Here is a 27,847-nt window from a genome sequence, read left to right as displayed (position 1 = left end):
TAATAGTGGTATATAGATGGTGGTATGTAATAGTGGTATATAGATGGTGGTGTGTAATAGTGGTATATAGATGGTGGTGTGTAATAGTGGTATATAGATGGTGGTATGTAATAGTGGTATATAGATGGTGGTATGTAATAGTGATATATAGATGGTGGTGTGTAATAGTGGTATATAGATGGTGGTATGTAATAGTGGTATATAGATGGTGGTATGTAATAGTGGTATATAGATGGTGGTGTGTAATAGTGGTATATAGATGGTGGTGTGTAATAGTGGTATATAGATGGTGGTGTGTAATAGTGGTATATAGATGGTGGTATGTAATAGTGGTATATAGATGGTGGTGTGTAATAGTGGTATATAGATGGTGGTGTGTAATAGTGGTATATAGATGGTGGTATGTAATAGTGGTATATAGATGGTGGTATGTAATAGTGGTATATAGATGGTGGTGTGTAATAGTGGTATATAGATGGTGGTGTGTAATAGTGGTATATAGATGGTGGTGTGTAATAGTGGTATATAGATGGTGGTGTGTAATAGTGGTATATAGATGGTGGTGTGTAATAGTGGTATATAGATGGTGGTGTGTAATAGTGGTATATAGATGGTGGTGTGTAATAGTGGTATATAGATGGTGGTGTGTAATAGTGGTATATAGATGGTGGTGTGTAATAGTGGTATATAGATGGTGGTGTGTAATAGTGGTATATAGATGGTGGTGTGTAATAGTGGTATATAGATGGTGGTGTGTAATAGTGGTATATAGATGGTGGTATGTAATAGTGGTATATAGATGGTGGTGTGTAATAGTGGTATATAGATGGTGGTGTGTAATAGTGGTATATAGATGGTGGTATGTAATAGTGGTATATAGATGGTGGTATGTAATAGTGGTATATAGATGGTGGTGTGTAATAGTGGTATATAGATGGTGGTGTGTAATAGTGGTATATAGATGGTGGTGTGTAATAGTGGTATATAGATGGTGGTGTGTAATAGTGGTATATAGATGGTGGTGTGTAATAGTGGTATATAGATGGTGGTGTGTAATAGTGGTATATAGATGGTGGTGTGTAATAGTGGTATATAGATGGTGGTATGTAATAGTGGTATATAGATGGTGGTGTGTAATAGTGGTATATAGATGGTGGTATGTAATAGTGGTATATAGATGGTGGTGTGTAATAGTGGTATATAGATGGTGGTGTGTAATAGTGGTATATAGATGGTGGTATGTAATAGTGGTATATAGATGGTGGTATGTAATAGTGGTATATAGATGGTGGTGTGTAATAGTGGTATATAGATGGTGGTATGTAATAGTGGTATATAGATGGTGGTGTGTAATAGTGGTATATAGATGGTGGTGTGTAATAGTGGTATATAGATGGTGGTATGTAATAGTGGTATATAGATGGTGGTGTGTAATAGTGGTATATAGATGGTGGTATGTAATAGTGGTATATAGATGGTGGTGTGTAATAGTGGTATATAGATGGTGGTATGTAATAGTGGTATATAGATGGTGGTATGTAATAGTGGTATATAGATGGTGGTATGTAATAGTGGTATATAGATGGTGGTATGTAATAGTGGTATATAGATGGTGGTATGTAATAGTGGTATATAGATGGTGGTGTGTAATAGTGGTATATAGATGGTGGTGTGTAATAGTGGTATATAGATGGTGGTGTGTAATAGTGGTATATAGATGGTGGTATGTAATAGTGGTATATAGATGGTGGTATGTAATAGTGGTATATAGATGGTGGTATGTAATAGTGGTAAATAGATGTAGATGTAATAGTGGCTATTTTTTGTCCTTTCCCCCTTCTTTTTTATTTTTTATTCACTAAATGCAACCTGACCGATCACACACTCCTGCACAGCAGCTGTCTGCATGCACAAACAAATGTCCTAACGCCATGATACCAAAGAAAGAGAAGAAGGATTAGGAAACGGGTATGGTTACCGTAAGGAGTTAATTTTAGGGTTAGGTTATGGACGTCCCAAGGAACACTTATACCATTAGTTTTGTTTCCGTCCAGACTACTGTAAGTGTGACACCGACAACATTGTTTTGGTCATTCTACTCGTGCCAACCGGCTCCACTGCTGATGACAAAATAACATAAATCTTATGATCGATAATTAACCCGACTCGATGTTTCCCCTGCTGATTATTATTGACGTTAAACCGTTTTTTTTTTCATGAGCGGCAGTGAGGCAGAGGATAGTAGGGACAGAACGTCACAGTTCAAATCTACCGGGAGGAAACGTGAGTTGCTTTGCGAATGTTAGCCACATTATTCTACTACATACATTGGCAAGCTAGATCAATGTCGAGTAGACAGACACAAGTCAGCAACTCTTCTTTCTGAAAGCCTCGTCTCGTGCATTGAGCTATGGAATAACTAGTGGGGGGCGTCCCTATAGTCTAAAGAGGCTTCCTCACATTGGGAGGATTTCAATTGTATTTCCATGATACCTCGAGTCGTCCCTCCTCTTCTCCTCTCAAAGCGCATTGGAGCAGAAGATCTGAGGTTCGTGACTACTTCTTTCCAGTGTTCTGTCAAAACGGACTCTTTGAGAGGGGATGCTTTTGAGAGGGTTTGAGAGCAATGGCTCTCTTCTGCACTGACCTGACAAACATCGGGACAGACACCAAAATATAGCTTTGGTGCAATTTTCAGAGGCATGTGGTACATTTTCACAACTCTTAAGTACAAAACTCAAAGCAGATCATCAAAAAGGCAGTTGATTCAAAACTCTGAGCACATTTTCAATTGACTTAGTACAACACACAAAATCAGTCACTTTTCCACCAAACTTAGTGTTTCATCTAGAAATACATGTTTTACATTGCGTTACATGTTCATATAAAGTAATTGCCTTTCGCAAATCCCACCTTACTTTTGATATGATTGTCTTCTCTTTTGTTAAAATACATTTTTACTATTACTTAATCCGACTGTTCTTAATTGATGATCACTTAAGCATTTCAAATAAAATCGAACTTTATTTGTCACATGCGCCGAATACAACAAGTGTAGACTTTACCGTTGAAATGTTTCCTTACCAGCCCTTAAACAACAGTGCAGTTCAAGAAGAAGAAAATATTTACCAAGTAGACTAAAATAAAAAGTGATCATAAAAAGTAACACAATAAGAATAACAATAAGGAGGCTATATACAGGGTATTACGGTACAGAGTCAATGTGGAGGCTATATACAGGGGGTGCCGGTACAGAGTCAATGTGGAGGCTATATACAGGGGGTACCGGTACAGAGTCAATGTGGAGGCTATATACAGGGGGTACCGGTACAGAGTCAATGTGGAGGCTATATACAGGGTGTTACGGTACAGAGTCAGTGTGGAGGCTATATACAGGGTATTACGGTACAGAGTCAATGTGGAGGCTATATACAGGGTATTACAGTACAGAGTCAATGTGGAGACTATATACAGGGTGTTACGGTACAGAGTCAATGTGGAGGCTATATACAGGGGGTGCCGGTACAGAGTCAATGTGGAGGCTATATACAGGGGGTACCGGTACAGAGTCAATGTGGAGGCTATATACAGGGGGTACCGGTACAGAGTCAATGTGGAGGCTATATACAGGGTGTTACGGTACAGAGTCAGTGTGAAGGCTATATACAGGGTATTACGGTACAGAGTCAATGTGGAGGCTATATACAGGGTGTTACGGTACAGAGTCAGTGTGGAAGCTATATACAGGGTATTACGGTACAGAGTCAATGTGGAGGCTATATACAGGGTGTTACGGTACAGAGTCAGTGTGGAGGCTATATAAAGGGTATTACGGTACAGAGTCAATGTGGAGGCTATATACAGGGTGTTACGGTACAGAGTCAATGTGGAGGCTATATACAGGGGGTACCGGTACAGAGTCAATGTGGAGGCTATATACAGGGGATTCTGTTTTTTGTTTTCTCATTTTGTCTGTCATAGTTGAAGTGTACCTATGATGAAAATTACAGGCCTCTCTCATCTTTTTAAGTGGGAGAACTTGCAGAATTGGTGGCTGACTAAATACTTTTTTGCCCCACTGTATATACCACTATTACACACCACCATCTATATACAGAAAACAGTCTATGACTTGGGTGACTGGAGTCTCTGACAGTTTTATGGGCTTTCCTCTGACACCGCCTATTATATAGGTCCTGGATGGCAGGAAGCTTGGCCCCAGTGATGTACTGGGCCATTCGCACTACCCTCTGTAGCACCTTACGGTTAGATGCCAAGCAGTTGCCGTACCAGGCAGTGATGCAACCAGTCAGGATGCTCTCGATGTTGCAGCTGTAGAACCTTTTGAGGATCTGAGGACCCATGCCAAATCTTTTCAGTCTCCTGAGGGGGAAAAAGTTTTGTCGTGCCCTCTTCAGGACTGTCTTGGTGTGCTTGGACCATGTTAGTTTGTTGGTGATGTGGACACCAAGGAACTTGAAGCTCTCAATCTGCTCCACTGCAGCTCCTTCGATGAGAATGGGGGCGTGCTCGGTCCTCCTTTTTCCTGTAGTCCACAATCATCTCCTTAGTCTTGCTGAGAGGGAGAGGTTGTTGTCCTGGCACCACACTGCCAGTTCTCTGACCTCCTCCCTATAGGCCGTCTCATCGTTGTTGTGTCGTCAGCAAAACTTAAGGATGGTGTTGGAGTCTTGTTTGGCCACGCAGTCGTGGGTGAACAGGGAATACAGGAGGGGATTAAGTACACACCCCGGAGGGGCCCCAGTGTTGAGGATCAGCGTGGCAGACGTGTTGTTGCCTACCCTTACCACCTGGGGGTGGCCCGGCCTTTCAAGAAGTCCAGGATCCAGTTGCAGAGGGAGGTGTTTAGTCCCAGAGTCCTTAGCTTAGTGATGAGCTTCGTGGGCATTATGGTGTTGAACACTGAGCTGTAGTCAATGATCAGCATTCTCACATAGGAGTTCCTTTTGTCCAGGTGTGAAAGGACAGTGTGGAGTGTGATTGAAATTGCGTCATCTGTGGATCTGTTGGGGCGGTATGCGATTTGGAGTGGGTCTAGGGTGTCCGGGATAATGCTGTTGATGTGAGCCATGACCAGCCTTTCAAAGCACTTCATGGCTACCGACGTGAGTGCTACGGGGCGGTAATCATTTAGGCAGGTTACCTTCGCTTCCTTGGGCACAGGGACTATGGTGGTCTGCTTGAAACATGTAGGTATTACAGACTCGGTCAGGGGAGAGGTTGAAAATGTCAGTGCATGCTTTGAGTACACGTCCTGGAAATCCGTCTGGCCCAGCGGCTTTGTGAATGTTGGTCTCTTTAAATGTTTTGTTCACATCGGCTACCAAGAGCGTTATCACACAGTCATCCAGAACAGCTGGTGCTCTCATGCATGCTTCAGTGTTGCTTGCCTCGAAGCGAGCATAAAAGGCATTTAGCTCGTCTGGTAGGCTCGCGTCACTGGGCAGCTCGCGTCTGGGTTTCCCTTTGTGGTCCGTAATAGTTTTCAAGCCCTGCCACATCCGACGAGCGTCAGAGCCGGTGTAGTAGGATTCAATCTTAATCCTGTATTGACGCTTTGCATGTTTGATGGTTCGTCTGAGGGCATAGCGGGATTTCTTATAAGCGTCTGGATTAGCCTCCCGCTCCTTGAAAGCGGCAGCTCTAGCCTTTAGCTCGATGCGGATGTTGCCTGTAATCCATGGCTTCTGGTTTGGATATGTACGTACAGTCACTGTGGGGACGACGTCATTGATGCACTTATTGATGAAGCCGATAACTAAATGCCATTGGATGAATCCCGGAACATATTCCAGTCTGTGCTAGAAAAACAGTCCTGTAGTGTAGCATCCGCGTCATCTGACCACTTCAATATTGAGCGAGTCACTGGTACTTCCTGCTTTAGTTTTTGCTTGTAAGCAGGAATCAGGAGGATAGAATTGTGGTCACATTTGCCAAATGGAGGGCGGGGGAAAGCTTTGTATGCATCTCTGTGTGTGGAGTAAAGGTGGTCTAGGATTTCTGTTCCCCTGGTTGCACGGTGGTGAAAATTTGGTAAAACTGTTTTAAGTTTGCCTGCATTAAAGTCCCCGGCCACTAGGAGAGCCGCTTCTGGGTGAGCATTTACTTCTTTGCTTATGGCTCATGTCCTGCTGTACACAGCCCATCTGTAAATAGCACACCCAACTACCTCATCCCCATATAGTTATTATAATTTTTTTGCTCTTTTCTCTTTTGCACCCCGGTATCTCTACTTGCACATCATCATCTGCACATCTACCACTCCAGTGTTAATTCTAAATTGTAATTATTTAGCTTCTATAGACTATTTATTGCCTTACCTCCCTACTCTTCTACATTTGCACACACTGTACATAGATTTTTCTATTATGTTATTGACTGTACGTTTGTTTATTCCATGTGTAACTCTGTGTTGTTGTTTATGTCACACTGCTTTGCTTTATTCTTGGCCAGGTCGCAGTTGTAAATGAGAACTTGTTCTGAACTGGCCTACCTGGTTAAATAATAGTCTAGTGGTTAAGAGTCTGACTATAAGTCACTATATATTATAGGGGTGGCAGGTAGTCTAGTGGTTCAGAGTCTGACTATAAGTCACTATATATTATAGGGGTGACAGGTAGTCTAGTGGTTAAGAGTCTGACTATAAGTCACTATATATTATAGGGGTGGCAGGTAGTCTAGTGGTTAAGAGTCTGACTATAAATCACTATATATTATAGGGGTGGCAGGTAGTCTAGTGGTTAAGAGTCTGACTATAAGTCACTATATATTATAGGGGTGGCAGGTAGTCTAGTGGTTCAGAGTCTGACTATAAGTCACTATATATTATAGGGGTGGCAGGTAGTCTAGTGGTTCAGAGTCTGACTATAAGTCACTATATATTATAGGGGTGGCAGGTAGTCTAGTGGTTAAGAGTCTGACTATAAGACACTATATATTATAGGGGTGGCAGGTAGTCTAGTGGTTCAGAGTCTGACTATAAGTCACTATATATTATAGGGGTGGCAGGTAGTCTAGTGGTTAAGAGTCTGACTATAAGTCACTATATATTATAGGGGTGGCAGGTAGTCTAGTGGTTCAGAGTCTGACTATAAGACACTATATATTATAGGGATGGCAGGTAGTCTAGTGGTTAAGAGTCTGACTATAAGACACTATATATTATAGGGGTGGCAGGTAGTCTAGTGGTTCAGAGTCTGACTATAAGTCACTATATATTATAGGGGTGGCAGGTAGTCTAGTGGTTAAGAGTCTGACTATAAGTCACTATATATTATAGGGGTGGCAGGTAGTCTAGTGGTTAAGAGTCTGACTATAAGTCACTATATATTATAGGGGTGGCAGGTAGTCTAGTGGTTAAGAGTCTGACTATAAGACACTATATATTATAGGGGTGGCAGGTAGTCTAGTGGTTAAGAGTCTGACTATAAGACACTATATATTATAGGAGTGGCAGGTAGTCTAGTGGTTAAGAGTCTGACTATAAGTCACTATATATTATAGGGGTGGCAGGTAGTCTAGTGGTTAAGAGTCTGACTATAAGTCACTATATATTATAGGGGTGGCAGGTAGTCTAGTGGTTAAGAGTCTGACTATAAGTCACTATATATTATAGGGGTGGCAGGTAGTCTAGTGGTTCAGAGTCTGACTATAAGTCACTATATATTATAGGGGTGGCAGGTAGTCTAGTGGTTCAGAGTCTGACTATAAGTCACTATATATTATAGGGGTGGCAGGTAGTCTAGTGGTTAAGAGTCTGACTATAAGTCACTATATATTATAGGGGTGGCAGGTAGCCTAGTGGTTAAGAGTCTGACTATAAGTCACTATATATTATAGGGGTGGCAGGTAGCCTAGTGGTTAAGAGTCTGACTATAAGTCACTATATATTATAGGGGTGGCAGGTAGTCTAGTGGTTCAGAGTCTGACTATAAGTCACTATATATTATAGGGGTGGCAGGTAGTCTAGTGGTTAAGAGTCTGACTATAAGACACTATATATTATAGGGGTGGCAGGTAGTCTAGTGGTTCAGAGTCTGACTATAAGTCACTATATATTATAGGAGTGGCAGGTAGTCTAGTGGTTAAGAGTCTGACTATAAGTCACTATATATTATAGGAGTGGCAGGTAGTCTAGTGGTTAAGAGTCTGACTATAAGTCACTATATATTATAGGGGTGGCAGGTAGTCTAGTGGTTAAGAGTCTGACTATAAGTCACTATATATTATAGGGGTGGCAGGTAGTCTAGTGGTTAAGAGTCTCACTATAAGACACTATATATTATAGGGGTGGCAGGTAGTCTAGTGGTTAAGAGTCTGACTATAAGTCACTATATATTATAGGGGTGGCAGGTAGTCTAGTGGTTAAGAGTCTGACTATAAGTCACTATATATTATAGGGGTGGCAGGTAGTCTAGTGGTTAAGAGTCTGACTATAAGACACTATATATTATATGGGTGGCAGGTAGTCTAGTGGTTAAGAGTCTGACTATAAGTCACTATATATTATAGGGGTGGCAGGTAGTCTAGTGGTTAAGAGTCTGACTATAAGTCACTATATATTATAGGAGTGGCAGGTAGCCTAGTGGTTAAGAGTCTGACTATAAGTCACTATATATTATAGGGGTGGCAGGTAGTCTAGTGGTTAAGAGTCTGACTATAAATCACTATATATTATAGGGGTGGCAGGTAGTCTAGTGGTTAAGAGTCTGACTATAAGACACTATATATTATAGGGGTGGCAGGTAGTCTAGTGGTTAAGAGTCTGACTATAAGTCACTATATATTATAGGGGTGGCAGGTAGTCTAGTGGTTAAGAGTCTGACTATAAGTCACTATATATTATAGGGGTGGCAGGTAGTCTAGTGGTTCAGAGTCTGACTATAAGTCACTATATATTATAGGGGTGGCAGGTAGTCTAGTGGTTCAGAGTCTGACTATAAGACACTATATATTATAGGGGTGGCAGGTAGTCTAGTGGTTCAGAGTCTGACTATAAGACACTATATATTATAGGGGTGACAGGTAGTCTAGTGGTTCAGAGTCTGACTATAAGTCACTATATATTATAGGGGTGGCAGGTAGTCTAGCTGTTCAGAGTCTGACTATAAGTCACTATATATTATAGGGGTGGCAGGTAGTCTAGTGGTTAAGAGTCTGACTATAAGTCACTATATATTATAGGGGTGGCAGGTAGTCTAGTGGTTAAGAGTCTGACTATAAGTCACTATATATTATAGGGGTGGCAGGTAGTCTAGTGGTTCAGAGTCTGACTATAAGTCACTATATATTATAGGGGTGACAGGTAGTCTAGTGGTTCAGAGTCTGACTATAAGTCACTATATATTATAGGGGTGGCAGGTAGTCTAGTGGTTAAGAGTCTGACTATAAGTCACTATATATTATAGGGGTGGCAGGTAGTCTAGTGGTTAAGAGTCTGACTATAAGTCACTATATATTATAGGGGTGGCAGGTAGTCTAGTGGTTCAGAGTCTGACTATAAGTCACTATATATTATAGGGGTGACAGGTAGTCTAGTGGTTCAGAGTCTGACTATAAGACACTATATATTATAGGGGTGGCAGGTAGTCTAGTGGTTAAGAGTCTGACTATAAGTCACTATATATTATAGGGGTGGCAGGTAGTCTAGTGGTTAAGAGTCTGACTATAAGACACTATATATTATAGGGGTGGCAGGTAGTCTAGTGGTTAAGAGTCTGACTATAAGACACTATATATTATAGGGGTGGCAGGTAGTCTAGTGGTTAAGAGTCTGACTATAAGTCACTATATATTATAGGGGTGGCAGGTAGTCTAGTGGTTCAGAGTCTGACTATAAGACACTATATATTATAGGGGTGACAGGTAGTCTAGTGGTTCAGAGTCTGACTATAAGTCACTATATATTATAGGGGTGGCAGGTAGTCTAGTGGTTAAGAGTCTGACTATAAGTCACTATATATTATAGGGGTGGCAGGTAGTCTAGTGGTTAAGAGTCTGACTATAAATCACTATATATTATAGGAGTGGCAGGTAGTCTAGTGGTTAAGAGTCTGACTATAAGACACTATATATTATAGGGGTGGCAGGTAGTCTAGTGGTTAAGAGTCTGACTATAAGTCACTATATATTATAGGGGTGGCAGGTAGTCTAGTGGTTCAGAGTCTGACTATAAGACACTATATATTATAGGGGTGACAGGTAGTCTAGTGGTTCAGAGTCTGACTATAAGTCACTATATATTATAGGGGTGGCAGGTAGTCTAGTGGTTCAGAGTCTGACTATAAGTCACTATATATTATAGGGGTGGCAGGTAGTCTAGTGGTTAAGAGTCTGACTATAAGTCACTATATATTATAGGGGTGGCAGGTAGTCTAGTGGTTAAGAGTCTGACTATAAATCACTATATATTATAGGAGTGGCAGGTAGTCTAGTGGTTAAGAGTCTGACTATAAGTCACTATATATTATAGGGGTGGCAGGTAGTCTAGTGGTTCAGAGTCTGACTATAAGACACTATATATTATAGGGGTGGCAGGTAGTCTAGTGGTTAAGAGTCTGACTATAAGACACTATATATTATAGGGGTGGCAGGTAGTCTAGTGGTTCAGAGTCTGACTATAAGTCACTATATATTATAGGGGTGGCAGGTAGTCTAGTGGTTAAGAGTCTGACTATAAGTCACTATATATTATAGGGGTGGCAGGTAGTCTAGTGGTTAAGAGTCTGACTATAAGTCACTATATATTATAGGGGTGGCAGGTAGTCTAGTGGTTAAGAGTCTGACTATAAGACACTATATATTATAGGGGTGGCAGGTAGTCTAGTGGTTAAGAGTCTGACTATAAGACACTATATATTATAGGAGTGGCAGGTAGTCTAGTGGTTAAGAGTCTGACTATAAGTCACTATATATTATAGGGGTGGCAGGTAGTCTAGTGGTTAAGAGTCTGACTATAAGTCACTATATATTATAGGGGTGGCAGGTAGTCTAGTGGTTAAGAGTCTGACTATAAGTCACTATATATTATAGGGGTGGCAGGTAGTCTAGTGGTTCAGAGTCTGACTATAAGTCACTATATATTATAGGGGTGGCAGGTAGTCTAGTGGTTCAGAGTCTGACTATAAGTCACTATATATTATAGGGGTGGCAGGTAGTCTAGTGGTTAAGAGTCTGACTATAAGTCACTATATATTATAGGGGTGGCAGGTAGCCTAGTGGTTAAGAGTCTGACTATAAGTCACTATATATTATAGGGGTGGCAGGTAGCCTAGTGGTTAAGAGTCTGACTATAAGTCACTATATATTATAGGGGTGGCAGGTAGTCTAGTGGTTCAGAGTCTGACTATAAGTCACTATATATTATAGGGGTGGCAGGTAGTCTAGTGGTTAAGAGTCTGACTATAAGTCACTATATATTATAGGGGTGGCAGGTAGTCTAGTGGTTAAGAGTCTGACTATAAGACACTATATATTATAGGGGTGGCAGGTAGTCTAGTGGTTAAGAGTCTGACTATAAGACACTATATATTATAGGGGTGGCAGGTAGTCTAGTGGTTAAGAGTCTGACTATAAGTCACTATATATTATAGGGGTGGCAGGTAGTCTAGTGGTTCAGAGTCTGACTATAAGACACTATATATTATAGGGGTGACAGGTAGTCTAGTGGTTCAGAGTCTGACTATAAGTCACTATATATTATAGGGGTGGCAGGTAGTCTAGTGGTTAAGAGTCTGACTATAAGTCACTATATATTATAGGGGTGGCAGGTAGTCTAGTGGTTAAGAGTCTGACTATAAATCACTATATATTATAGGAGTGGCAGGTAGTCTAGTGGTTAAGAGTCTGACTATAAGACACTATATATTATAGGGGTGGCAGGTAGTCTAGTGGTTAAGAGTCTGACTATAAGTCACTATATATTATAGGGGTGGCAGGTAGTCTAGTGGTTAAGAGTCTGACTATAAATCACTATATATTATAGGAGTGGCAGGTAGTCTAGTGGTTAAGAGTCTGACTATAAGTCACTATATATTATAGGGGTGGCAGGTAGTCTAGTGGTTAAGAGTCTGACTGTAAGTCACTATATATTATAGGGGTGGCAGGTAGTCTAGTGGTTAAGAGTCTGACTATAAGTCACTATATATTATAGGGGTGGCAGGTAGTCTAGTGGTTCAGAGTCTGACTATAAGACACTATATATTATAGGAGTGGCAGGTAGTCTAGTGGTTCAGAGTCTGACTATAAGTCACTATATATTATAGGGGTGGCAGGTAGTCTAGTGGTTCAGAGTCTGACTATAAGACACTATATATTATAGGGGTGGCAGGTAGTCTAGTGGTTAAGAGTCTGACTATAAGACACTATATATTATAGGGGTGGCAGGTAGTCTAGTGGTTAAGAGTCTGACTATAAGACACTATATATTATAGGGGTGGCAGGTAGTCTAGTGGTTAAGAGTCTGACTATAAGTCACTATATATTATAGGGGTGGCAGGTAGTCTAGTAGTTAAGAGTCTGACTATAAGACACTATATATTATAGGGGTGGCAGGTAGTCTAGTGGTTAAGAGTCTGACTATAAGACACTATATATTATAGGGGTGGCAGGTAGTCTAGTGGTTAAGAGTCTGACTATAAGTCACTATATATTATAGGGGTGGCAGGTAGTCTAGTGGTTAAGAGTCTGACTATAAGACACGATATATTATAGGGGTGGCAGGTAGTCTAGTGGTTAAGAGTCTGACTATAAGACACTATATATTATAGGGGTGGCAGGTAGTCTAGTGGTTAAGAGTCTGACTATAAGACACTATATATTATAGGGGTGGCAGGTCTGACTATAAGACACTATATATTATAGTGGTTAAGAGTCTGACTATAAGACACTATATATTATAGGGGTGGCAGGTAGTCTAGTGGTTAAGAGTCTGACTATAAGACACTATATATTATAGGAGTGGCAGGTAGTCTAGTGGTTAAGAGTCTGACTATAAGACACTATATATTATAGGGGTGGCAGGTAGTCTAGTGGTTAAGAGTCTGACTATAAGTCACTATATATTATAGGGGTGGCAGGTAGTCTAGTGGTTAAGAGTCTGACTATAAGACACTATATATTATAGGAGTGGCAGGTAGTCTAGTGGTTAAGAGTCTGACTATAAGTCACTATATATTATAGGGGTGGCAGGTAGTCTAGTGGTTAAGAGTCTGACTATAAGTCACTATATATTATAGGGGTGGCAGGTAGTCTAGTGGTTAAGAGTCTGACTATAAGACACTATATATTATAGGGGTGGCAGGTAGTCTAGTGGTTAAGAGTCTGACTATAAGTCACTATATATTATAGGGGTGGCAGGTAGTCTAGTGGTTAAGAGTCTGACTATAAGTCACTATATATTATAGGGGTGGCAGGTAGTCTAGTGGTTAAGAGTCTGACTATAAGACACTATATATTATAGGGGTGGCAGGTAGTCTAGTGGTTAAGAGTCTGACTATAAGACACTATATATTATAGGGGTGGCAGGTAGTCTAGTGGTTAAGAGTCTGACTATAAGTCACTATATATTATAGGGGTGGCAGGTAGTCTAGTGGTTAAGAGTCTGACTATAAGTCACTATATATTATAGGGGTGGCAGGTAGTCTAGTGGTTAAGAGTCTGACTATAAGACACTATATATTATAGGGGTGGCAGGTAGTCTAGTGGTTAAGAGTCTGACTATAAATCACTATATATTATAGGGGTGGCAGGTAGTCTAGTGGTTAAGAGTCTGACTATAAGACACTATATATTATAGGGGTGGCAGGTAGTCTAGTGGTTAAGAGTCTGACTATAAGACACTATATATTATAGGGGTGGCAGGTAGTCTAGTGGTTAAGAGTCTGACTATAAGACACTATATATTATAGGGGTGGCAGGTAGTCTAGTGGTTAAGAGTCTGACTATAAGACACTATATATTATAGGGGTGGCAGGTAGTCTAGTGGTTAAGAGTCTGACTATAAGACACTATATATTATAGGGGTGGCAGGTAGTCTAGTGGTTAAGAGTCTGACTATAAGACACTATATATTATAGGAGTGGCAGGTAGTCTAGTGGTTAAGAGTCTGACTATAAGACACTATATATTATAGGGGTGGCAGGTAGTCTAGTGGTTAAGAGTCTGACTATAAGTCACTATATATTATAGGGGTGGCAGGTAGTCTAGTGGTTCAGAGTCTGACTATAAGACACTATATATTATAGGGGTGACAGGTAGTCTAGTGGTTCAGAGTCTGACAATAAGTCACTATATATTATAGGGGTGGCAGGTAGTCTAGTGGTTCAGAGTCTGACTATAAGTCACTATATATTATAGGGGTGGCAGGTAGTCTAGTGGTTAAGAGTCTGACTATAAGTCACTATATATTATAGGGGTGGCAGGTAGTCTAGTGGTTAAGAGTCTGACTATAAATCACTATATATTATAGGAGTGGCAGGTAGTCTAGTGGTTAAGAGTCTGACTATAAGACACTATATATTATAGGGGTGGCAGGTAGTCTAGTGGTTAAGAGTCTGACTATAAGACACTATATATTATAGGGGTGGCAGGTAGTCTAGTGGTTAAGAGTCTGACTATAAGACACTATATATTATAGGGGTGGCAGGTAGTCTAGTGGTTAAGAGTCTGACTATAAGACACTATATATTATAGGGGTGGCAGGTAGTCTAGTGGTTAAGAGTCTGACTATAAGACACTATATATTATAGGGGTGGCAGGTAGTCTAGTGGTTAAGAGTCTGACTATAAGACACTATATATTATAGGGGTGGCAGGTAGTCTAGTGGTTAAGAGTCTGACTATAAATCACTATATATTATAGGAGTGGCAGGTAGTCTAGTGGTTAAGAGTCTGACTATAAGACACTATATATTATAGGGGTGGCAGGTAGTCTAGTGGTTAAGAGTCTGACTATAAATCACTATATATTATAGGGGTGGCAGGTAGTCTAGTGGTTAAGAGTCTGACTGTAAGTCACTATATATTATAGGGGTGGCAGGTAGTCTAGTGGTTAAGAGTCTGACTATAAGTCACTATATATTATAGGGGTGGCAGGTAGTCTAGTGGTTAAGAGTCTGACTATAAGACACTATATATTATAGGGGTGGCAGGTAGTCTAGTGGTTAAGAGTCTGACTATAAGTCACTATATATTATAGGGGTGGCAGGTAGTCTAGTGGTTAAGAGTCTGACTATAAGACACTATATATTATAGGGGTGGCAGGTAGTCTAGTGGTTAAGAGTCTGACTATAAGTCACTATATATTATAGGGGTGGCAGGTAGTCTAGTGGTTAAGAGTCTGACTATAAGACACTATATATTATAGGGGTGGCAGGTAGTCTAGTGGTTAAGAGTCTGACTATAAGACACTATATATTATAGGGGTGGCAGGTAGTCTAGTGGTTAAGAGTCTGACTATAAGACACTATATATTATAGGGGTGGCAGGTAGTCTAGTGGTTAAGAGTCTGACTATAAGACACTATATATTATAGGGGTGGCAGGTAGTCTAGTGGTTAAGAGTCTGACTATAAGACACTATATATTATAGGGGTGGCAGGTAGTCTAGTGGTTAAGAGTCTGACTATAAGACACTATATATTATAGGGGTGGCAGGTAGTCTAGTGGTTAAGAGTCTGACTATAAGACACTATATATTATAGGGGTGGCAGGTAGTCTAGTGGTTAAGAGTCTGACTATAAGACACTATATATTATAGGGGTGGCAGGTAGTCTAGTGGTTAAGAGTCTGACTATAAGACACTATATATTATAGGGGTGGCAGGTAGTCTAGTGGTTAAGAGTCTGACTATAAGACACTATATATTATAGGGGTGGCAGGTAGTCTAGTGGTTAAGAGTCTGACTATAAGACACTATATATTATAGGGGTGGCAGGTAGTCTAGTGGTTAAGAGTCTGACTATAAGACACTATATATTATAGGGGTGGCAGGTAGTCTAGTGGTTAAGAGTCTGACTATAAGTCACTATATATTATAGGGGTGGCAGGTAGTCTAGTGGTTAAGAGTCTGACTATAAGTCACTATATATTATAGGGGTGGCAGGTAGTCTAGTGGTTAAGAGTCTGACTATAAGACACTATATATTATAGGGGTGGCAGGTAGCCTAGTGGTTAAGAGTCTGACTATAAGTCACTATATATTATAGGGGTGGCAGGTAGTCTAGTGGTTAAGAGTCTGACTATAAGTCACTATATATTATATGGGTGGCAGGTAGTCTAGTGGTTAAGAGTCTGACTATAAGACACTATATATTATAGGGGTGGCAGGTAGTCTAGTGGTTCAGAGTCTGACTATAAGTCACTATATATTATAGGGGTGGCAGGTAGTCTAGTGGTTAAGAGTCTGACTATAAGTCACTATATATTATAGGGGTGGCAGGTAGTCTAGTGGTTCAGAGTCTGACTATAAGTCACTATATATTATAGGGGTGGCAGGTAGTCTAGTGGTTAAGAGTCTGACTATAAGACACTATATATTATAGGGGTGGCAGGTAGTCTAGTGGTTCAGAGTCTGACTATAAGTCACTATATATTATAGGGGTGGCAGGTAGTCTAGTGGTTAAGAGTCTGACTATAAGTCACTATATATTATAGGGGTGGCAGGTAGTCTAGTGGTTAAGAGTCTGACTATAAGTCACTATATATTATAGGGGTGGCAGGTAGTCTAGTGGTTAAGAGTCTGACTATAAGACACTATATATTATAGGGGTGGCAGGTAGTCTAGTGGTTCAGAGTCTGACTATAAGTCACTATATATTATAGGGGTGGCAGGTAGTCTAGTGGTTAAGAGTCTGACTATAAGTCACTATATATTATAGGGGTGGCAGGTAGTCTAGTGGTTCAGAGTCTGACTATAAGTCACTATATATTATAGGGGTGGCAGGTAGTCTAGTGGTTAAGAGTCTGACTGTAAATCACTATATATTATAGGGGTGGCAGGTAGTCTAGTGGTTCAGAGTCTGACTATAAGTCACTCAATATTATAGGGGTGGCAGGTAGTCTAGTGGTTAAGAGTCTGACTATAAGACACTATATATTATAGGGGTGGCAGGTAGTCTAGTGGTTCAGAGTCTGACTATAAGTCACTATATATTATAGGGGTGGCAGGTAGTCTAGTGGTTAAGAGTCTGACTATAAGACACTATATATTATAGGGGTGGCAGGTAGTCTAGTGGTTAAGAGTCTGACTATAAATCACTATATATTATAGGGGTGGCAGGTAGTCTAGTGGTTCAGAGTCTGACTATAAGTCACTATATATTATAGGGGTGGCAGGTAGTCTAGTGGTTAAGAGTCTGACTATAAATCACTATATATTATAGGGGTGGCAGGTAGTCTAGTGGTTAAGAGTCTGACTATAAGACACTATATATTATAGGGGTGGCAGGTAGTCTAGTGGTTAAGAGTCTGACTATAAGTCACTATATATTATAGGGGTGGCAGGTAGTCTAGTGGTTAAGAGTCTGACTATAAGTCACTATATATTATAGGGGTGGCAGGTAGTCTAGTGGTTAAGAGTCTGACTATAAGACACTATATATTATAGGGGTGGCAGGTAGTCTAGTGGTTAAGAGTCTGACTATAAGTCACTATATATTATAGGGGTGGCAGGTAGTCTAGTGGTTAAGAGTCTGACTATAAGTCACTATATATTATAGGGGTGGCAGGTAGTCTAGTGGTTAAGAGTCTGACTATAAGACACTATATATTATAGGGGTGGCAGGTAGTCTAGTGGTTAAGAGTCTGACTATAAGTCACTATATATTATAGGGGTGGCAGGTAGTCTAGTGGTTAAGAGTCTGACTATAAGTCACTATATATTATAGGGGTGGCAGGTAGTCTAGTGGTTAAGAGTCTGACTATAAGTCACTATATATTATAGGGGTGGCAGGTAGTCTAGTGGTTAAGAGTCTGACTATAAGTCACTATATATTATAGGGGTGGCAGGTAGTCTAGTGGTTAAGAGTCTGACTATAAGTCACTATATATTATAGGGGTGGCAGGTAGTCTAGTGGTTAAGAGTCTGACTATAAGTCACTATATATTATAGGGGTGGCAGGTAGTCTAGTGGTTCAGAGTCTGACTATAAGTCACTATATATTATAGGAGTGGCAGGTAGTCTAGTGGTTAAGAGTCTGACTATAAGACACTATATATTATAGGGGTGGCAGGTAGTCTAGTGGTTAAGAGTCTGACTATAAGTCACTATATATTATAGGGGTGGCAGGTAGTCTAGTGGTTAAGAGTCTGACTATAAGTCACTATATATTATAGGGGTGGCAGGTAGTCTAGTGGTTAAGAGTCTGACTATAAGTCACTATATATTATAGGGGTGGCAGGTAGTCTAGTGGTTAAGAGTCTGACTATAAGTCACTATATATTATAGGGGTGGCAGGTAGTCTAGTGGTTAAGAGTCTGACTATAAGTCACTATATATTATAGGGGTGGCAGGTAGTCTAGTGGTTAAGAGTCTGACTATAAGTCACTATATATTATAGGGGTGGCAGGTAGTCTAGTGGTTAAGAGTCTGACTGTAAATCACTATATATTATAGGGGTGGCAGGTAGTCTAGTGGTTAAGAGTCTGACTATAAGTCACTATATATTATAGGGGTGGCAGGTAGTCTAGTGGTTAAGAGTCTGACTATAAGTCACTATATATTATAGGGGTGGCAGGTAGTCTAGTGGTTAAGAGTCTGACTATAAGTCACTATATATTATAGGGGTGGCAGGTAGTCTAGTGGTTAAGAGTCTGACTATAAGACACTATATATTATAGGGGTGGCAGGTAGTCTAGTGGTTAAGAGTCTGACTATAAGTCACTATATATTATAGGGGTGGCAGGTAGTCTAGTGGTTAAGAGTCTGACTGTAAGTCACTATATATTATAGGGGTGGCAGGTAGTCTAGTGGTTAAGAGTCTGACTATAAGTCACTATATATTATAGGGGTGGCAGGTAGTCTAGTGGTTCAGAGTCTGACTATAAGTCACTATATATTATAGGGGTGGCAGGTAGTCTAGTGGTTAAGAGTCTGACTATAAGTCACTATATATTATAGGGGTGGCAGGTAGTCTAGTGGTTCAGAGTCTGACTATAAGTTACTATATATTATAGGGGTGGCAGGTAGTCTAGTGGTTAAGAGTCTGACTATAAGACACTATATATTATAGGGGTGGCAGGTAGTCTAGTGGTTAAGAGTCTGACTATAAGTCACTATATATTATAGGGGTGGCAGGTAGTCTAGTGGTTAAGAGTCTGACTATAAGACACTATATATTATAGGGGTGGCAGGTAGTCTAGTGGTTAAGAGTCTGACTATAAGACACTATATATTATAGGAGTGGCAGGTAGTCTAGTGGTTAAGAGTCTGACTATAAGTCACTATATATTATAGGGGTGGCAGGTAGTCTAGTGGTTAAGAGTCTGACTATAAGTCACTATATATTATAGGGGTGGCAGGTAGTCTAGTGGTTAAGAGTCTGACTATAAGACACTATATATTATAGGGGTGGCAGGTAGTCTAGTGGTTAAGAGTCTGACTATAAGACACTATATATTATAGGGGTGGCAGGTAGTCTAGTGGTTAAGAGTCTGACTATAAGACACTATATATTATAGGGGTGGCAGGTAGTCTAGTGGTTAAGAGTCTGACTATAAGTCACTATATATTATAGGGGTGGCAGGTAGTCTAGTGGTTAAGAGTCTGACTATAAATCACTATATATTATAGGGGTGGCAGGTAGTCTAGTGGTTAAGAGTCTGACTATAAGACACTATATATTATAGGGGTGGCAGGTAGTCTAGTGGTTCAGAGTCTGACTATAAGTCACTATATATTATAGGGGTGGCAGGTAGTCTAGTGGTTAAGAGTCTGACTATAAATCACTATATATTATAGGAGTGGCAGGTAGTCTAGTGGTTAAGAGTCTGACTATAAGTCACTATATATTATAGGGGTGGCAGGTAGTCTAGTGGTTAAGAGTCTGACTATAAGTCACTATATATTATAGGGGTGGCAGGTAGTCTAGTGGTTAAGAGTCTGACTATAAGTCACTATATATTATAGGGGTGGCAGGTAGTCTAGTGGTTAAGAGTCTGACTATAAGACACTATATATTATAGGGGTGGCAGGTAGTCTAGTGGTTAAGAGTCTGACTATAAGACACTATATATTATAGGGGTGGCAGGTAGTCTAGTGGTTAAGAGTCTGACTATAAGACACTATATATTATAGGGGTGGCAGGTAGTCTAGTGGTTCAGAGTCTGACTATAAGTCACTATATATTATAGGGGTGGCAGGTAGTCTAGTGGTTAAGAGTCTGACTATAAGTCACTATATATTATAGGGGTGGCAGGTAGTCTAGTGGTTCAGAGTCTGACTATAAGTCACTATATATTATAGGGGTGGCAGGTAGTCTAGTGGTTAAGAGTCTGACTATAAATCACTATATATTATAGGAGTGGCAGGTAGTCTAGTGGTTAAGAGTCTGACTATAAGACACTATATATTATAGGGGTGGCAGGTAGTCTAGTGGTTAAGAGTCTGACTATAAATCACTATATATTATAGGGGTGGCAGGTAGTCTAGTGGTTAAGAGTCTGACTATAAGTCACTATATATTATAGGGGTGGCAGGTAGTCTAGTGGTTAAGAGTCTGACTATAAGTCACTATATATTATAGGGGTGGCAGGTAGTCTAGTGGTTAAGAGTCTGACTATAAGTCACTATATATTATAGGAGTGGCAGGTAGTCTAGTGGTTAAGAGTCTGACTATAAGACACTATATATTATAGGGGTGGCAGGTAGTCTAGTGGTTAAGAGTCTGACTATAAGACACTATATATTATAGGGGTGGCAGGTAGTCTAGTGGTTAAGAGTCTGACTATAAATCACTATATATTATAGGGGTGGCAGGTAGTCTAGTGGTTAAGAGTCTGACTATAAGTCACTATATATTATAGGGGTGGCAGGTAGTCTAGTGGTTAAGAGTCTGACTATAAGTCACTATATATTATAGGGGTGGCAGGTAGTCTAGTGGTTAAGAGTCTGACTATAAATCACTATATATTATAGGAGTGGCAGGTAGTCTACTGGTTAAGAGTCTGACTATAAGACACTATATATTATAGGGGTGGCAGGTAGTCTAGTGGTTAAGAGTCTGACTATAAGTCACTATATATTATAGGGGTGGCAGGTAGTCTAGTGGTTAAGAGTCTGACTATAAGTCACTATATATTATAGGGGTGGCAGGTAGTCTAGTGGTTAAGAGTCTGACTATAAATCACTATATATTATAGGAGTGGCAGGTAGTCTAGTGGTTAAGAGTCTGACTATAAGACACTATATCTTATAGGGGTGGCAGGTAGTCTAGTGGTTAAGAGTCTGACTATAAGTCACTATATATTATAGGGGTGGCAGGTAGTCTAGTGGTTAAGAGTCTGACTATAAGTCACTATATATTATAGGGGTGGCAGGTAGTCTAGTGGTTAAGAGTCTGACTATAAGTCACTATATATTATAGGGGTGGCAGGTAGTCTAGTGGTTAAGAGTCTGACTATAAGACACTATATATTATAGGGGTGGCAGGTAGTCTAGTGGTTAAGAGTCTGACTATAAGACACTATATATTATAGGGGTGGCAGGTAGTCTAGTGGTTAAGAGTCTGACTATAAGACACTATATATTATAGGGGTGGCAGGTAGTCTAGTGGTTAAGAGTCTGACTATAAATCACTATATATTATAGGGGTGGCAGGTAGTCTAGTGGTTAAGAGTCTGACTATAAGTCACTATATATTATAGGGGTGGCAGGTAGTCTAGTGGTTAAGAGTCTGACTATAAGTCACTATATATTATAGGGGTGGCAGGTAGTCTAGTGGTTAAGAGTCTGACTATAAATCACTATATATTATAGGGGTGGCAGGTAGTCTAGTGGTTAAGAGTCTGACTATAAGACACTATATATTATAGGGGTGGCAGGTAGTCTAGTGGTTAAGAGTCTGACTATAAGACACTATATATTATAGGGGTGGCAGGTAGTCTAGTGGTTAAGAGTCTGACTATAAGTCACTATATATTATAGGGTTGGCAGGTAGTCTAGTGGTTAAGAGTCTGACTATAAATCACTATATATTATAGGAGTGGCAGGTAGTCTAGTGGTTAAGAGTCTGACTATAAGACACTATATATTATAGGGGTGGCAGGTAGTCTAGTGGTTAAGAGTCTGACTATAAGTCACTATATATTATAGGGGTGGCAGGTAGTCTAGTGGTTAAGAGTCTGACTATAAGACACTATATATTATAGGGGTGGCAGGTAGTCTAGTGGTTCAGAGTCTGACTATAAGTCACTATATATTATAGGAGTGGCAGGTAGTCTAGTGGTTAAGAGTCTGACTATAAGACACTATATATTATAGGGGTGGCAGGTAGTCTAGTGGTTAAGAGTCTGACTATAAGTCACTATATATTATAGGGGTGGCAGGTAGTCTAGTGGTTAAGAGTCTGACTATAAGACACTATATATTATAGGGGTGGCAGGTAGTCTAGTGGTTCAGAGTCTGACTATAAGACACTATATATTATAGGGGTGGCAGGTAGTCTAGTGGTTAAGAGTCTGACTATAAATCACTATATATTATAGGGGTGGCAGGTAGTCTAGTGGTTAAGAGTCTGACTATAAGTCACTATATATTATAGGGGTGGCAGGTAGTCTAGTGGTTCAGAGTCTGACTATAAATCACTATATATTATAGGAGTGGCAGGTAGTCTAGTGGTTAAGAGTCTGACTATAAGACACTATATATTATAGGGGTGGCAGGTAGTCTAGTGGTTAAGAGTCTGACTATAAGACACTATATATTATAGGGGTGGCAGGTAGTCTAGTGGTTCAGAGTCTGACTATAAGACACTATATATTATAGGAGTGGCAGGTAGTCTAGTGGTTCAGAGTCTGACTATAAGACACTATATATTATAGGGGTGGCAGGTAGTCTAGTGGTTAAGAGTCTGACTATAAGTCACTATATATTATAGGGGTGGCAGGTAGTCTAGTGGTTAAGAGTCTGACTATAAGACACTATATATTATAGGGGTGGCAGGTAGTCTAGTGGTTCAGAGTCTGACTATAAGACACTATATATTATAGGAGTGGCAGGTAGTCTAGTGGTTCAGAGTCTGACTATAAGACACTATATATTATAGGGGTGGCAGGTAGTCTAGTGGTTAAGAGTCTGACTATAAATCACTATATATTATACGGGTGGCAGGTAGTCTAGTGGTTAAGAGTCTGACTATAAGTCACTATATATTATAGGGGTGGCAGGTAGTCTAGTGGTTAAGAGTCTGACTATAAATCACTATATATTATAGGAGTGGCAGGTAGTCTAGTGGTTAAGAGTCTGACTATAAGACACTATATCTTATAGGGGTGGCAGGTAGTCTAGTGGTTAAGAGTCTGACTATAAGTCACTATATATTATAGGGGTGGCAGGTAGTCTAGTGGTTAAGAGTCTGACTATAAGTCACTATATATTATAGGGGTGGCAGGTAGTCTAGTGGTTAAGAGTCTGACTATAAGTCACTATATATTATAGGGGTGGCAGGTAGTCTAGTGGTTAAGAGTCTGACTATAAGACACTATATATTATAGGGGTGGCAGGTAGTCTAGTGGTTAAGAGTCTGACTATAAGACACTATATATTATAGGGGTGGCAGGTAGTCTAGTGGTTAAGAGTCTGACTATAAGTCACTATATATTATAGGGTTGGCAGGTAGTCTAGTGGTTAAGAGTCTGACTATAAATCACTATATATTATAGGAGTGGCAGGTAGTCTAGTGGTTAAGAGTCTGACTATAAGACACTATATATTATAGGGGTGGCAGGTAGTCTAGTGGTTAAGAGTCTGACTATAAGTCACTATATATTATAGGGGTGGCAGGTAGTCTAGTGGTTAAGAGTCTGACTATAAGACACTATATATTATAGGGGTGGCAGGTAGTCTAGTGGTTCAGAGTCTGACTATAAGACACTATATATTATAGGGGTGGCAGGTAGTCTAGTGGTTAAGAGTCTGACTATAAATCACTATATATTATAGGGGTGGCAGGTAGTCTAGTGGTTAAGAGTCTGACTATAAGTCACTATATATTATAGGGGTGGCAGGTAGTCTAGTGGTTCAGAGTCTGACTATAAATCACTATATATTATAGGAGTGGCAGGTAGTCTAGTGGTTAAGAGTCTGACTATAAGACACTATATATTATAGGGGTGGCAGGTAGTCTAGTGGTTAAGAGTCTGACTATAAGACACTATATATTATAGGGGTGGCAGGTAGTCTAGTGGTTCAGAGTCTGACTATAAGACACTATATATTATAGGAGTGGCAGGTAGTCTAGTGGTTCAGAGTCTGACTATAAGACACTATATATTATAGGGGTGGCAGGTAGTCTAGTGGTTAAGAGTCTGACTATAAGTCACTATATATTATAGGGGTGGCAGGTAGTCTAGTGGTTAAGAGTCTGACTATAAGACACTATATATTATAGGGGTGGCAGGTAGTCTAGTGGTTCAGAGTCTGACTATAAGACACTATATATTATAGGAGTGGCAGGTAGTCTAGTGGTTCAGAGTCTGACTATAAGACACTATATATTATAGGGGTGGCAGGTAGTCTAGTGGTTAAGAGTCTGACTATAAATCACTATATATTATACGGGTGGCAGGTAGTCTAGTGGTTAAGAGTCTGACTATAAGTCACTATATATTATAGGGGTGGCAGGTAGTCTAGTGGTTAAGAGTCTGACTATAAGACACTATATATTATAGGGGTGACAGGTAGTCTAGTGGTTAAGAGTCTGACTATAAGTCACTATATATTATAGGGGTGGCAGGTAGTCTAGTGGTTAAGAGTCTGACTATAAGTCACTATATATTATAGGGGTGGCAGGTAGTCTAGTGGTTAAGAGTCTGACTATAAGTCACTATATATTATAGGAGTGGCAGGTAGCCTAGTGGTTAAGAGTCTGACTATAAGTCACTATATATTATAGGGGTGGCAGGTAGTCTAGTGGTTAAGAGTCTGACTATAAGTCACTATATATTATAGGAGTGGCAGGTAGCCTAGTGGTTAAGAGTCTGACTATAAGTCACTATATATTATAGGGGTGGCAGGTAGTCTAGTGGTTAAGAGTCTGACTATACGTCACTATATATTATAGGAGTGGCAGGTAGCCTAGTGGTTAAGAGTCTGACTATAAGTCACTATATATTATAGGGGTGGCAGGTAGTCTAGTGGTTAAGAGTCTGACTATAAGTCACTATATATTATAGGGGTGGCAGGTAGCCTAGTGGTTAAGAGTCTGACTATAAGTCACTATATATTATAGGGGTGGCAGGTAGTCTAGTGGTTAAGAGTCTGACTATAAGTCACTATATATTATAGGGGTGGCAGGTAGTCTAGTGGTTAAGAGTCTGACTATAAGTCACTATATATTATAGGGGTGGCAGGTAGCCTAGTGGTTAAGAGTCTGACTATAAGACACTATATATTATAGGAGTGGCAGGTAGCCTAGTGGTTAAGAGTCTGACTATAAGTCACTATATATTATAGGGGTGGCAGGTAGTCTAGTGGTTAAGAGTCTGACTATAAGTCACTATATATTATAGGAGTGGCAGGTAGTCTAGTGGTTAAGAGTCTGACTATAAGTCACTATATATTATAGGGGTGGCAGGTAGTCTAGTGGTTAAGAGTCTGACTATAAGTCACTATATATTATAGGGGTGGCAGGTAGTCTAGTGGTTCAGAGTCTGACTATAAGACACTATATATTATAGGGGTGGCAGGTAGTCTAGTGGTTCAGAGTCTGACTATAAGTCACTATATATTATAGGGGTGGCAGGTAGTCTAGTGGTTAAGAGTCTGACTATAAGTCACTATATATTATAGGGGTGGCAGGTAGTCTAGTGGTTAAGAGTCTGACTATAAGTCACTATATATTATAGGGGTGGCAGGTAGTCTAGTGGTTAAGAGTCTGACTATAAGACACTATATATTATAGGGGTGGCAGGTAGTCTAGTTGTTAAGAGTCTGACTATAAATCACTATATATTATAGGGGTGGCAGGTAGTCTAGTGGTTAAGAGTCTGACTATAAGACACTATATATTATAGGAGTGGCAGGTAGTCTAGTGGTTAAGAGTCTGACTATAAATCACTATATATTATAGGGGTGGCAGGTAGTCTAGTGGTTAAGAGTCTGACTATAAGACACTATATATTATAGGGGTGGCAGGTAGTCTAGTGGTTAAGAGTCTGACTATAAATCACTATATATTATAGGGGTGGCAGGTAGTCTAGTGGTTAAGAGTCTGACTATAAGTCACTATATATTATAGGGGTGGCAGGTAGCCTAGTGGTTAAGAGTCTGACTATAAGTCACTATATATTATAGGGGTGGCAGGTAGTCTAGTGGTTAAGAGTCTGACTATAAGACACTATATATTATAGGGGTGGCAGGTAGTCTAGTGGTTAAGAGTCTGACTATAAGACACTATATATTATAGGGGTGGCAGGTAGTCTAGTGGTTAAGAGTCTGACTATAAGACACTATATATTATAGGGGTGGCAGGTAGTCTAGTGGTTAAGAGTCTGACTATAAGTCACTATATATTATAGGGGTGGCAGGTAGTCTAGTGGTTAAGAGTCTGACTATAAGACACTATATATTATAGGGGTGGCAGGTAGTCTAGTGGTTAAGAGTCTGACTATAAGTCACTATATATTATAGGGGTGGCAGGTAGTCTAGTGGTTAAGAGTCTGACTATAAGTCACTATATATTATAGGAGTGGCAGGTAGTCTAGTGGTTAAGAGTCTGACTATAAGTCACTATATATTATAGGGGTGGCAGGTAGTCTAGTGGTTAAGAGTCTGACTATAAGTCACTATATATTATAGGAGTGGCAGGTAGCCTAGTGGTTAAGAGTCTGACTATAAGTCACTATATATTATAGGAGTGGCAGGTAGTCTAGTGGTTAAGAGTCTGACTATAAGACACTATATATTATAGGGGTGGCAGGTAGTCTAGTGGTTAAGAGTCTGACTATAAGTCACTATATATTATAGGGGTGGCAGGTAGTCTAGTGGTTAAGAGTCTGACTATAAGTCACTATATATTATAGGGGTGGCAGGTAGTCTAGTGGTTAAGAGTCTGACTATAAGACACTATATATTATAGGGGTGGCAGGTAGTCTAGTGGTTAAGAGTCTGACTATAAGTCACTATATATTATAGGGGTGGCAGGTAGTCTAGTGGTTAAGAGTCTGACTATAAGTCACTATATATTATAGGGGTGGCAGGTAGTCTAGTGGTTAAGAGTCTGACTGTAAGTCACTATATATTATAGGAGTGGCAGGTAGTCTAGTGGTTAAGAGTCTGACTATAAGACACTATATATTATAGGGGTGGCAGGTAGTCTAGTGGTTAAGAGTCTGACTATAAGTCACTATATATTATAGGAGTGGCAGGTAGTCTAGTGGTTAAGAGTCTGACTATAAGACACTATATATTATAGGAGTGGCAGGTAGTCTAGTGGTTAAGAGTCTGACTATAAGACACTATATATTATAGGGGTGGCAGGTAGTCTAGTGGTTAAGAGTCTGACTATAAGTCACTATATATTATAGGAGTGGCAGGTAGTCTAGTGGTTAAGAGTCTGACTATAAGACACTATATATTATAGGAGTGGCAGGTAGCCTAGTGGTTAAGAGTCT

General features: G+C 40.0%; 1 protein-coding gene across 3 annotated transcripts in view; it reads left to right on the top strand.

Moving 5' to 3' along the window:
• The first annotated feature begins 2,076 nt into the window (after window positions 1-2,076).
• The window catches only part of fdxacb1 (ferredoxin-fold anticodon binding domain containing 1), a 37,605-nt gene continuing 11,834 nt past the window's right edge, over window positions 2,077-27,847 (top strand). The window contains exon 1 of one of the 3 annotated variants that reach the window (XM_071362927.1): window positions 2,077-2,283. In XM_071362927.1, coding sequence (XP_071219028.1) covers window positions 2,217-2,283 — 67 coding nt within the window. In that variant the 5' untranslated portion in view covers window positions 2,077-2,216. Of the gene's footprint in view, window positions 2,549-27,847 lie in introns of all 3 variants that reach the window. The other 2 variants (XM_071362928.1, XM_071362929.1) reach the window with 2 other exon arrangements.

Source organism: Salvelinus alpinus, chromosome 24 (assembly GCF_045679555.1).
Source record: "Salvelinus alpinus chromosome 24, SLU_Salpinus.1, whole genome shotgun sequence".
Classification (NCBI taxonomy): Eukaryota; Metazoa; Chordata; class Actinopteri; order Salmoniformes; family Salmonidae; genus Salvelinus; species Salvelinus alpinus.
This window is presented reverse-complemented; position numbering and strand designations above follow the sequence as displayed.